Raw genomic sequence first — 14,524 nt, forward strand, 5'->3', positions numbered from 1 at the left:
TCGTAGCAATTGAGATCGACCATGATATGGTATGGCACCCCAGACCATAACGCCGGGAGTTCGTCCACTGTGGCGTTCAATAACGCACTCCGGAAGATGGCGTTCACCGGCATACCGTCTGACACGAATGCGGTCATCATGGTAACACAAATTGAAGTGAGATCTGTCAGAAAACACGACATGCTGCCAATCAGCACGCCAGTCCCTATGCTGGTTGGCCCATTGCAGCCGCAGGCGGCGAAGGTTTAGCGTGAAGGGCATCCTGTATAAAGGAGTCCTTGCGCGCAGTCCACTCTAAAGCAGACATCTACGAATTGATGAAGCACACAATGAAACACCTGTAGCTATTGACCACTGTGCTGCCAGTTGTCCAGGGGGAGCCGTTAGGGCAACGCCGAATAGGTGTCTATCATCGCGAGCTGACATGACAGTTCGGGGTCCACTCCCGGATTTCCGAGTTGTCCGACACTCGTCCATTCACTGCTTTCAAACACGCATTACTGTGCTGCTGTTACGCTGCACACGAGCGACTCTGCACGATAAGATAATCCAACTTCACGTAGGCCGATGATTCTCCCCTGTTTAAACTCCGTAAGTTGTTGAAATCTTGCTCTCTTTCGTCGAATAGGCATAAGTAATGACTAAGCTAACGTTTACCACTTGCAGATAACCACCGATAACCATACTCGCTTAGCTACAGCCGTCTATTTATTCGGATCCATCCGCAGCTCAGAGGGCGCTGCTCAGCATACGCATGCGCTACTGGTCTGAAATTCTAATCATTTACATATCATGCTCTACTTTGCATTTCCTGAAAATTTCAGCTCACTCGCGTAAGTCCTTCATGGTGTTGCAATTTTCACAAACATGAGTTTAGTTAGTATAAATTGCCATAACTTTCGAACAAATTTTAATTTTGAAAACTTGTCTCAAATTCATAAATAAAAATTGGCCCTTTCCACACGTCAAATTTCAACTTTGGTAGTTGAATTACTGTGGTCTTCAGAATGGCCCTAATAATATTTTTGTTACAGGTTTACAGGTTTAACATTTAATCATTTTTTCTTCATTTTTTCACGCACACATTCGTAATATCGAATTTCTAAGTCATGGATTTCTAAGTCAGGAAAAAGTAAGGTAAGGTAGAACATTCAAGACAGTAGCTGCGTTTACGGATTTTTAGTCTAGAGAGATAATAAACACATTTTCTTAAAGGTAGAAACCATATAATGGATTAATCTTGATTGTAAACATATAATGGATGATTAAGTTAATAAGTAACAAATAATTTATGGCCTTAAACTTAGTTTTGCATAAGAAATTCAGAAAAATTTTGAAATATTGTTGTTCAAAATGTAATTAAGCATTCAAACTTTACCACCAGTTATATAGTACTGTGCAAATAATATAGTAGAACAAAAAAAATACAATTTCTGAAAGATTTGAAACAGGTTCTTATTAATATCTTTAAATTTAAAAATGAAAATTGCAAAAAGTAAAAAATGCTGTTATAAGAGTGCATTGTAGAAGCGAAAGTAACAGAATTGCCGCATAAGTTATTTTAAACACTTTTAATCAGCATTTAGGATGAGAATTCTTAATACTTGATTTACTTCTAGGTGATATCACTTTGTTGTGAAAGTAATGTAAAAATAAATTAAATTAAATTAGGACCGAAAGGCTTAAAAGGAGAATTTTAGTTTATTTGCATAACAACCATAACCGACATACCTGAGAATTTCACTGTAATTGAACTTCTTCGAATGCATGTTTAATTAAGTTTATTTCTAAGGAATTCCAAATAAGTAGAAAATTGAATTGTTCGTTCTCGGGGTAAAAAAAATATTTTTTCCAAAAACATTTTAAGGAGGGAAAACAAACATATTGTCTTTCGCAAGCAAAATCCACTCTTTCTATAAAGGAAAGAATTGAATCTTTGCTTGTCAGAAGAGATCTTTTATTAAGTTCTTTCTTGTGTTTATTCTTTTAGCTTAAGATGCTACTCTAAAGAGAGTCTTTCTTTTCTGAGAGTTCTAACAAAAAAGAAATGTTCTATCAGGCTGAAAGTTAGTATGTTTTTTATTAAGTCTGTAAATACTGTCAGTAAAGAATAAAATCCACGTCCAATATACTACTATAGTTTATATAAAGCCCACTTATATAGCAAAAGCAAATATTTTCTTATTTGATGTGTTCCTCAAATCTATAAAATTAAGCAAAAATTTTTTTTAACGAAAATTGTCAATAATGGTTATGACAGGAACAGGGATAAAGAAATAAAATTTTTTAACAACTAGTTTTCTTTATTTTGCTTTGTAAATCTTATTTATTTTGGAAAAATTAGTGATATTTAACTGTTTAAATAATCCTACGCAGACAGAAACAAGAATAATTGTGAAGTTTTAATAAGTAAAAAAGTATCGATATTTTTACAAATCTTTACGATATTTTAAAACGGAACTTTTATTTGTCTCTGATTCGACACTTTTTTTCACCTTTTGATTATCAGTAAATGCTTATGAGAGTTTTTTCTAAAAAGAAAGTTAAAAAAAATATCGAAACTGTTAACAACTTCTTTTTAATAAATATACTCTTAATATAATGCTAAAATTATGAAACTCTCCAAGAGAGGCCCCCCTGACCGAGCGGTATCGTCCGCCAAACACGTGTGCAAAGGGTGGAGGTAGTGGGTTCTAATCTACTTGCTACCCCGAATGTATCTTTGTACTGTCCGTCTCTGTATTTTGCTATCTATTCTTCTAGTTGAAAAGAGTTTATAAGCCTTAATTGACCTTACAAGTCTGAAAAGGTATGTTTAAACAAACAAAAAAATATCGCCTAAAAAAATGTGATCTCTTCCGAGCTCCATTAGACAAGCAAATTGGATTCTAATAATTTTAATTCATTCTATGCAGTCCATGAACTCACTAATGAGTTCAGAGTTTAAAAATGCTTTGTATTTTTCACAATTAACCTTTCAGGACTTTGAAAATGTCTATTAAAAAACACCCTGTATTTTCCTTACATTGCAGGAAGATTTGAACTTAGAGTCATTCAATTTATTTCATGATGGCACAACCGGCATATTAAAACAAAATGTTTACCGCTACTGAAAATGCCAGAATAGGGGGATGCAACGTGTGAGCCAAAACTCAAACTTTTAAAACTCATTTTATCATGTAAACTTACTAAATGCAAATTACTAACAATAATACATATAAATTAATAAGCTTCTGCTATGTTCCATAAAGTTTCGCCCCCCCTCTTTTTTCCATAGTATTTTTAATATGTTCCACTGATTTTTTTATATGTATAAGGTGAAAAAAATTTAAAGGTTAAAAGCGAAGAGTTCATATCAACAAATAAATTATTCGATGCTATGATTTAATTATACTTATGCAGGTCTTATAATAATTTTATTAATTGAAAAATAAGTATTAGTCATGCTCTTTTGTTTTTTAAAAGTATAGTTAATGTTTACTTTCTGAAAGTAAGCTGCTATTGCATGAAATTTAAATTTAACTTCCTAACAGTTAGGTCATTTGACACCTATACAGTGATAGCTCAAAATTCTGAAGTTTATAACTGTGCTTCTTACAAAGCTTTGAATTTTTAATAGTAATTGCTTCTTAAAAGCATTATTATTGTTTTGTTTCTGCAAGTTCTACGACAGTACATCATTGATTTAAATTTAAACCTTTTTATTTCAGTAACTTATATTATTTCATTAACAAAAAATTTTAATTTTTAAAGAGGAATTATTGATTTAATGTTTTCAAATTTTATGCTAGACTAAATTTCAAATTAGATTTAACTTAATTGCGAGAGCAGCGAACACGGTTTGCAAAGCAAACTCTACAAGATTGGATAGTAATCTTCATGGAGTGGGGAACATCAGTGATGATGGGGCCACCGCGGGATAGATGGAAAAAAAGTGGTGTCTTATACGAACTTATGTATTATAGTTGTAGGCAGAGTAAATAGTTCAACACTTTACAACAAAGAACAACAACTAAGATGCAGCATCATACTGAGAATAAAATGTGATAAAAGACATTTTTCATTAAGTTTTCGGTCTATAGGACATGTTAATAATTTACAATATATTCAGCTAAAAATTTCCAATTGTTGTTTTTAAAGTAGGATGGAAACTAAAATAAATATATTTTTAACGTATATTCTCCTTCCAATAGCATGACAGCTAAGTGCAGATCAGGATTTCCCTCTGGCTCGATAAGACACTCCATCCATTGAAGCCATCCATGGTCTTAAGATCCACCTCGTGTTTGGTCTTCTCTTATTTTGGTTGCATGTAAACTTTTCAAAATTCAGCTTCTTAACTTGGCCCTTTTTATAAATGGGACCCAGTCATCTTATTTTCTAAGATTTAATAACTGAAATTGGGTTTGGTTGCTTCTGTATAATACATAATTGTACTGAATCCGACAAACACTGTTTTCTTTAACAGCTCTGAGTATTTATCTTTCAAATATTAGTAGCTTATTTTCCTTAATTTTACTTAAAGTATGGTTTGCGTAAAGTGTTGCAATACTATTTCAATTAGAGTTTTAAAAATTTTGATAAGAAACTGCTCGTAAGGATTTTCTTCTTATTAGATATACTCTTTCAACATTTAGAAGTATTTTTACTTTATTGAAATTACGTATATTTGCAGGATTATGTGATCAATTTAGGATTATAAGCCTTTGTCAAGCAGAAAAACAGATAGAACAACAAAGAGAAGAACAGCACGAAGAATACATCCAGGGCTACTGTGGGAATCTAACCCACTACCTCCACGCCGTGCAGTGTTATTTTTTTTCTGCCCAGCGGACAGGGAGATCTCAAGATCTCAGTATTTTTACTTTTATACGATAACATTTTCAGTGAAATATTAATGCAAATGTAGTGGTGGTAACAAAAGTATTAAAATATTAACGTTTGCTTAGTTGCCGATTTTCCACTTTCTTAAATATTTAAAACGCGGGTTGGCGATTCTGAAGGAAAAGAGCAATAACTCACTTTTAAGATGATATCCATGAGATTGACGACGACCAATGATCTTCTTCTCTGCCTGTGCGAGTACTTCTGGTAGGCATCCTCCAGGCTGGGATCCCAGAAAGCGTTTCTGAAGAGTGGACACATTCCCCAGGACATCCTCCGGCGAAGGATGGATGCCACGGTGGACGATGAGGCAGCGGAAGGACGCCCAACATCTTCCTAAAAAACGAATACTTAAACATTAAAAAATGGAGTGTTTATGGCGACTTTAAAAGCAGACGAAAGCAGAAAGATAGGCATTAGCAGGGTTGCCACGAGCGATTAAGAATTCAAAAAATACTGACTCTAAATTTCAAAATTTTATTGAAAGAAATTAAAATGAGCACCCTTTAACTGCATACTTTTATTAGTTTACTATTGAAAGAGGAATGTTTTTGTTTTAATGAATAATCGGAAATGTCATTGATAGTGGTAATTGCGAATTAATAATGAAAGAGATCACAAAATAAATAAAAGTGAACGGAGTTTCGACCACTTTTTACGTTTTTAGTCACCTGTAGTATCCCTGCATCAGGGATGAATGTCAATGTATATCAACAAGGAAAAGAGAAAAGAAAACTGATAGAAAAATTATTTCATTGTAGCTTGTTTACGGAAAGATTAATACATCCATAACTACCTAGATACTTCTTTCCAGTCAAAGCATATATTTACGACTTTTTTTACTCAGTTATGAATAATCAGTTAATCATCAGTCAATCATAAGGTAATCAGTTATGAATAGTATTGAATTAAATATAGTAAAAGCTTATTTCTCTTCCACGTTTTTTTGCTACCAGTTTTTATTCTTTACCGTCTTACTTTTAGCCATGGTTATCATATGATATTTCAAACCACTATTATTTCTTAACAAAATTGCGTAAAATTCCGAGATAAGATTGGAGCCCCATGCCGCTAGTTTATCGTTTTGAGCATTTCTCTAAATCGGAACATTATAAAAACAGTGCTCATTCATGCAAAAAAGAATTTTTTTGTTCTTCATTTTATTAATAATCTAAGTGAGTAGAATTTTAAGACACATATTTGTTTATACCATTTTAATAAACGCAGGTATAAATGAAAAAAATCCATAATTTGTTAGAAAACGGTCGATTAGCTGTCAAAAGATGAAAATTTCTAAATACATTTCCTCTAAAAAGGCAAAATATGAAGAAAAAAAAATCGAGATTAACATGAAAGAATTCACACTTCCTAACTACTTCCTAAACTAACTCCCTAAACTATGGGGACTCCATTTTCAGACACTCCTCTCATTTTGGAAGTCAAAATTTTTTTTATAAAAAAGGATATTCTTATTCAGATTAAATACGTTTTTGTGTCTTATTTCGTAACTTAAAATATAATCTGTCATAATAAAATAGGATATTCAAGATGAGTCTCACCAACCACTAAGTCTTAGTATTTGAATATTCGATAATATTTTTAAAATTTTATGCACTGTTCATTTCAAATTTATATTTAATTTATATTATCAAATTTATATCATTTAAATGACCCCTCTGGTAAGATTCTCAGGGATGTTGTACCCTTGACCTACTACGACACTGCTCTACGATGACTATCTCGGATTAAGGGTGTCTTCTTCTCTATTGTAAGCCTTCACAGATTGAAATATTTATAATTGATAATGAAAAATTTTCTTTTAAGATGAATGATAAAGAACTTTATAACAATTCCCTTTTTTTTCAAGCAAAATAGATAAGAGGGCGTCAATGATGCTTTTGCACAAATTCCTGAAACTTTGGGAAATGATCTTTATAACCTATTTGGCATCTCCATAACCTATTTGACAGCTTTCAATCCTGCCGTTTAACGATTTCTGGAATAATAGAGCTCAATCCAAAGCAATCCATACCCTCATAAATTGCACTTATCAGAATAATAAAAGATATAATTAATCTTCTCTTCCATAAATTTGATAGATTTGATTTGATTTACTGTCGGTCCTTTCTATATTTTTATATTTCAATGAAGGTGTTTGTTTCAACAAGAGCACCATTAGGGATACCTATTATTCACTTGCACGAAAATTTGTTCTCTTTTTTTAATTTAAAAAGAATTAATTGAGTAATGGAATATAAATGAAATACCTACCATTATTTTACTTTTTTGACGCACGTACTGCGACGAGTGTTAGAATAGTTTTTTTTTATAATAAAGACATTTATTTACATTATGAAGATTTCGCATCCATTCAAATTCATTAAGATGATATTCCATACAAATCATTTCACGTTAGGACATCAGAAACAAATAGTGTAAATTCTTTGGTTTATGATATTCAATAATTTTTTGCTCAAGTAACGGGTAGTTCAACTTTTTTACCGACAATAGTTTTACATTTTCCAGTAACGGATTTACTCAACTCCAAACGCCTTCTCATAATCAAACAATCAATATCGAGAAGCTCCAAAATCATCGTCTGCATGTAGTGCTGAAAATATCATCGTCTGCTTGCTGTACTGCTTTTCATTATAGGTGACGCCAGCCAGATTGGTATTAAGAGATGTCAACCCAGAATCTAATATATATAATTCTCTTACGTGGCTCCCAAATTTTGGCTGTATTTCTTTTCCGCCGATGGCAACGTTTTCTTCGTTTTGTTTACGTTACTATTTCTCTTACACGGCGAATCGACCCATGATTGCTGCTAAAAATGTCACATGCCAAATCTAGATGAGGTGGCTCAACATACAACACTTTTAAAAACGGAAACTGAACTAACCAGAGAGCATCAGCTGCGGCAATCCCATTCTCTTAAACTAGGCAGAAGTGAGTAGTCTTTGTCGATTGATCTCTATTTTAGTATTTTGTCGAAAGCGCTTTTTTCACGAATTTATATGTTACGAATTTATTTGACGATTTTTGATTTATATCACGAATTATACTATAGCACATTTCTAATAAGTTTAGCAAATTACATGTCATTTATTTGAATTCAAATTTATTTTAATGACTTAGTATTTACTAAAAGATTTTTTTTTAAAAAAAAGTTTTTTATATGGATTTGAATGATTGTTTTGAATTCTTAGAATCTTGTGCATTTGCAATGTACCTAAGTTAGTAGCTAGCGAAGCGAGCTTGGTTTGCGAAGCAAACCATATAAGATTGCGTAGCAATTTTCGGGGGTTGGCGAGCGCTAGCGAGCAGGGGGGGCAGCCCATTAGTATTTTAGATTTCTGCAATATTTATACCACACGGATAATGATAGTAAAATAATTAACTGATCAAGCCAGAGAGGTTGATCTGAATATGTAAACTAAGCATTTATAGTTGAATAATCATCATAGCTATCTAAGCTATGCATTTATTTCTTTAGGATTGTAATAATGAAAACATTTCAACGGCGTCGCATGAATAACCATTTTATCATTACTAAGGGCCCCCTGTTCGCTTACGCTCACTAACACCGACGATTGCTTCGCAATAATTTCCTGTGCATAAAACAGTTGAAATTATTCAACTAAAAATATGTCTACTAACAGGAACACTTGTACCTCCACTTCCCACGTGGAGGTAAATAATTTTTCTATACTAGAATGCAAAGTTTCTTGACAATGAAGTCACGGCTGGCGGAGGAAGAAGGAGAAATAAGTTCAGTCGTTATATAGAAGAAATATAACTAAATAAAGATACCATTCCGCGATGCGCCGCTCGTAAATCTGAAAATATATAAAATTTTAAGAAAATTATAGCAAATTAACGCTATATATGTGTGGGTTAAGATAACTTATCATATTTCTATTGTGAAATGCGTAATTTTCCTCGAAATACAGACATCGCGCCAGGAACTATTTTCTTCGTTTTCCCTCAGCATATTTCTCCATTGTCAAGAAACATTGCAGTTTAGTATAAGTAGTCATTTTTTGAAATAACATTTAAAATTAAAAGTATATTGATTGTTATAACAAATTTGGTGAGTTCTCAATTGTAATTTAATATTTTTGCTTACCAAACAGACGGATGTATATTTTAAATACAATGTTCGCTTTCATCACTTTGTGCATGAAGCTGAAAGTTAAGTTCTAAATCATTTAACTATTCTCATTAACCGTCATTCATAATAGTATATTAATGTCATTTACACCAAAAAATAATAGTTGTAAAACGGTTTATTAGATCAGACACCTATTTAAATAACTTTATCTCGAAATGTAACGAAGAATTACATTATTCTAGTAATAATAAAAACAATCCTCCTGAACTCTTAATTTAGAAATCAAACAAAATAAAAAACGTCATAACAAGAGTACATGTAATTTTAACCGTTAAACTAGGAAAACAAAAATATTTATAGGAAAAAAATAACTTTATGACTTGTATCAATTTTATGGTGATGACAACCAAATCAGAATGGAAATTAATGGGGGAAAACTGGATGCTACCACGTGATTTTTCAGCCAATAAAAAATTTATTGACACCATTATTAGACAACAAGTGAGAAAAGTTACCTTTTGTGTCTCGTTGAATGTTTTGTCTTCAACTGTTGTGGAATCCCCTCGTCCGCCGTCTGCATTGGAGGTGGACATGTTCAGGTCTCCATTTGTCCACCGATGGTCACTCACTCGCCTGCAAGGTCTGCATTTTCTGCATACAGAAAATAATTCAAATCAATCACTGAAATATATAACACATTTTAAATTTATAAAGAATTGTCTTTTTAGTAGACCTTACGTTCATGTAGGCACACTGAGCAAAATAAAAAATTGAATTGTGAAGTATAAAATTTTGCAATATTTTAAAGAATGCAATTTCACATGGCAAAATGCAAAATTTGAGCAAAATCTGTCGAATATTTAATCAGAAATTAAGCTTCTAAAGTTTCAGGTATTTAAAATTTGATTTCTCAGAGACTATTCAACCACTCAATCTTTGCTCAAATTCTGTATTTTTTCTTGCAAAATTACATTCTTTAAAATGATCTAAACGATTGTGTACCTTACAATTCAAAATTCTTTCGACCTTTATTAAATACAATAATGAAAAATAATAAATATATATTAAAATTTATTTTTTGCAGGAAATTCTCTTTGGATAAGCGAATTTTATAATCGTGTGCAAAAGATTTTCAATGCGGTTCAAACGTTTTCGAGGTATAGCGAACTGCGCAAAAAGTAAAATTAACACTAAGGAGTCCAAACTTTGGAGTATTCTCCTGACATAACTTGGGAACCCTATTTTCTAGATTGAAACTGCCCCTTATATTTTGGGGGTCAAAATCCGAATTCGTCTGAAAAAAAAGGTATGTTTATTCATGGAAAATTCATTTTTACGTCTGATTTCGTTACTTAAAATATCGTTTGCACTTATTAAGTAACTTATTTGAAATCACCACCTTAAGCCATTAAGACTGAGTCCTAGAACGTGAAGATTGTATCATTAGATCGAAAGCTATTCAGGGTGATCCTTTCTTCGCATATCATTATTTTATAATAACTCTTAAATATTTAATTTAAGAAGCGTTTCATTACCATATTAAATTTGTTTAAATTTTATTCATCGATATTTTTACTCCATATTTTAATGTAAGTTTTTTTTTTTGTTGCACATGTCGCATGGATGCATGTAGTTTTATTTATGTAATTAGTAAATGACAAAAATAACTCGAAAAAAAAGTATTAAACAAACAAGAAGCAACTCGTGCGAAAGAGAAATGTATGAAAATTTACGAAAATATGAGTAAATTATGGAACATTGAAGAATTACGAAAATTTCAAAATGTTCAACCTTTAAGAATTTGTATGTAGTAATGGGAAAAATAACAAACACCAAATTTACTAAACTAAGAATGATACATTAAAACAGAAATTTTGCTGCCACTAGAAAATTTTTTTGTTTACTGCCCTTTTTACTTGCTCAAAACTCTCAATTTATCATCAATCTTTATGACTTATGCGCGAGAGACATTAAAATATTAGGACACTAAAGAAGAGTTTTATTTTATGTTGAACGGATCTTAGATGTCTTCATGTTGCCAATTTTTAATCTGCAATCGGTTTCAATCTACAAGTTACAGTTTGTCTGCAATTTGATAACGTATTCCAAAACAAAAATACTTTTTAATATTCCCCCGAGTCAATTCTCTGCTAAACAGGGAAGAAGAAGACGACACTATATTTTAGTACTATATAAAGTAAAACGTTTAGGTCAGATTTCTTGGTCCAAGAAGTTATTTTGAAAGCAGCAGTATGTATAAAAAAACCTATACGTTCTTTATATAACTTGTAAACTCAAACAAACCAAAAATACCATTTTCAAAAAAATGTAAGCTTTCTGAATAAAACTAATTTCAGATTTGAAATCCTCGAATCAGGTAAATTCAAGTATTTGCATAAATACAACTAAAAAATTGTTCCCAACGTCGTCATGTACGTAACTAGAGAAATTTAAAGTGCCGTTCTTACTGCATTGCTGAAGTGATTTGTTATGCTGTGCATTGATTTGTTAGTTACCAAGGAAGGGCCCGAAATGGATGTGCGCAAGGTAATATTATACTGGATAATTTAAAAAGTTGACCATAAATAATTTTAGAAAATAAATAAATATTTATTTGAGAAAAAATATAAAATAGAAAAGAGAAACATAAATTGCCTGTTTTGCAAGTAATTTCTTAGCCACGGATTTGCCCGGAATTGATTTTGACATGGAAAAATTACATAAATTATCAAAGAAAAAAAAATTTAGTAAATAATTCTAACACTGATTTGCCCGAAATGGATTTGTACATGCAGAAATTGTATAAATTAATAAAGAAATTTTTAGCAAGTAATTTTACCCACGGATTTGCCCAAAATGGATTTGCACATGGAAAAATTATAAAAATTAACAAAGAAAATATTTAGTAAATATTTTCACAAAAATATACGATTAATTCAAAGATTTTACATAAAATTTTATTACTTTAGTTGGGTATCCATTGTTTTTTTTATCAAATTTTGAAAGAGTTTATCGATTTTTTTTTTGGATAAATAAATATTACTACATATTCTTTTAATTCTGTTTATTAATTAATAAAATTTTTCCATGTGTAAATTCATTTCGGGCAAATCCGTGGGTAAAATTACTTGCTAAAAATTTCTTTATTAATTTTTCCATCTGCAAATCCATTTCGGGCAAATCCGTGTTAAAATTATCAACTAAAAATTTTTTCTTTGATAATTTATATAATTTTTCCATGTGCAAATCCATTTCGGGCAAATCCATGGCTAAAATTATTTGCAAAGCAGGCAATTTATGTTTCTCTTTTCTATTTTAAACTTTTTCTTAATTAAATATTTTTTTATTTTCTAAAATTATTAATGGTCAACTTTTTAAATTATCCAGTATAATATTACCATGCGCAACAAATCAATGCACGGCATAACAAATCACATCAGCAATGCAGTAAGAACGGCGCTTTAAATTCCTCTAGTTGCACTCAATTTGCGCTTTTGTTCTCATATTTTGTAATCTGTCAATCTTGTTGCGAAAATATCTTTAAATCATTCTTGAAAAATTTCCCGTTCATGTAAGTACATCTGATTTCGCTACTCGCTTCAGAGAGTTTGTTTTATACTGTTTTTTCTTTTTATTTAATTTTATTTTCTGTTTTTACGTGTTATTTTTACTTATTGTGTTCTATTTTATTTGTTGTAGTTTTAGTGAAATTTTTTTTTTGAGTGTATTGTATTAATATATTTTGCTTTAGCTATATTGATACAATATCAGAAAGCACTCTTTTTTGTGGTTATAATCATGTGGGCTGATTAAAAGGTTATATCTTTTATTTTCCGGTTTTTTTAAAAACAATTTCATCCTTTTTTTCTTTTTAATCAGTTGTTGATTACTTTTTTTCATTATTATTCCCCCCCCCCTTTTCATATGTCTATAATTTTCCTTTGTTTTATTTGTTCCGTCAGGTTTGCCTTAAGTAACAATATAAGTATTTTTTAGGTTGCATTTAAAAATATATAAGGTTATATTTTTAAGTAGTTTTGTATTTTTAAGTAGTTTAAGTATCAATTTAGAATAATTTTTATTTTTATAGAAATAACAACTTTGTTGCGAATTTATTATTTTGATTTCTTTCTTGTAGAGATGCTGAAAAAACTTGCTTTTTCGATCAATAAATAGTATATTCTACGAAACTCAAGTTATGGATCGAAAGTCACTACATTTAAGTATGAGTTTTCTATCTTATCTCACGACAGAGATGGAAAAAATTTTAATACTTCTGATGTCTTCTACTATGCTGAAAGGTCCTGATTTTATACCAACGGTGGTTTGCGTGATTTAATGGCTGCTGGATGGATTATGAATTATTACTGAAATTCAATACACAGAAAACTTTAACAATATTGCGGACATCTCTTGAAACTTGTTAGATTTATAATCAAAGTACTGGGCGATGAAAAAAAATTAGTTAATATTTTGCTTAAAGCTTATTAAGGTGTCAGGATTGGAAGAAGGGTTGAAAAATTAGAATATTTAAATGTAGGCAGCGAAATGCATTCTGTCGGGTGGGCATTAAAGTTTTTATGTTTCACAAGATTATTTTGAAAGACAACGAGTACTGACATAGTTTTCTTTCTTTTTCGTTTTACCATCACTTTTTTATGTCTTTTTTGTTAAAAAAAAAAAAAAAAAACCTTCGAACTCTCAAAAATCTTCACTTCCGATATGAAACAAACTGAATTAATGAATTAAAATTTCAGAACATTCTACTATTCATCAACTTTTTAAATGCTTTTGCTTAATTTTTTCCCGGATCAACGTCTTATTTTCAAAATAAAGACTGCTAACTCTAGCCTTTTAATCTTAGCACTTAAATTGGAAAAAACTGAATATTCCTATCAATCAAAACATGTTAATAATATAAAATATCTAAGTTGCGCTACATATCTTGTTCCTCTTGTTGTATTTTTAAACAAAATTGATAGCTAACTGAAAAAAAAATTCATTTAATTTATACGTTAACCTAATATCAGGTTTTTCTTAAAGGCACGCTTTTTTCATGAGTTCTTAATAAGAATCCGAAACGCAAACGGTTAAAATGAGTCTGTTAATGAAGCGAATTCGATTCATACGTGAACCGAAGCTTCTGAATTGTTCCTAGATTTTAATAAGACATTTCCAGATCCATTTTCCGTCTAATTATGTTTAATCATCGTCAATTTAACGTTGCATGATCTGCACAAATTTAATGTACTCCAACACATTGTGTTGATCTAAGCGAAAACAATTAATTGATTAATTCACAACCAAAGCTTTCGTTCTCTTTAGAGTACTTTGTATAAAAAAAGCAAAATTTCGTAACATATATTTTATTTAATTCCTTTCGTTCAGTCGGAGGCTTAATAAACATAAATGGTTAGAAATAAGTCTGAAATAGTGCACCTGAAATTTGTTTAAAACTAATAGTGTAATCACATTAGACATTATGAACTTAGCTTAAAAGCAAGTTCTTTGCCACTAATATATATA

General features: G+C 30.9%; 1 protein-coding gene across 1 annotated transcript in view; it reads right to left on the bottom strand.

The window, feature by feature from the left end:
* The window catches only part of LOC107439048 (adenylate cyclase type 8), a 209,941-nt gene that overhangs the window by 105,865 nt on the left and 89,552 nt on the right, over positions 1-14,524 (bottom strand). Inside the window, exons 2-3 of the mRNA XM_071181577.1 lie at positions 9,514-9,649; positions 5,023-5,220 (exon numbers count right to left, since the gene is read on the bottom strand). Of these exons, the coding sequence (XP_071037678.1) occupies positions 5,023-5,220; positions 9,514-9,591 (276 nt within the window). The 5' untranslated portion in view covers positions 9,592-9,649. The remainder of the gene's footprint in view (positions 1-5,022; positions 5,221-9,513; positions 9,650-14,524) is intronic.

The sequence above is a fragment of the Parasteatoda tepidariorum genome, chromosome 6, assembly GCF_043381705.1.
Source record: "Parasteatoda tepidariorum isolate YZ-2023 chromosome 6, CAS_Ptep_4.0, whole genome shotgun sequence".
Lineage (NCBI taxonomy): Eukaryota > Metazoa > Arthropoda > Arachnida > Araneae > Theridiidae > Parasteatoda > Parasteatoda tepidariorum.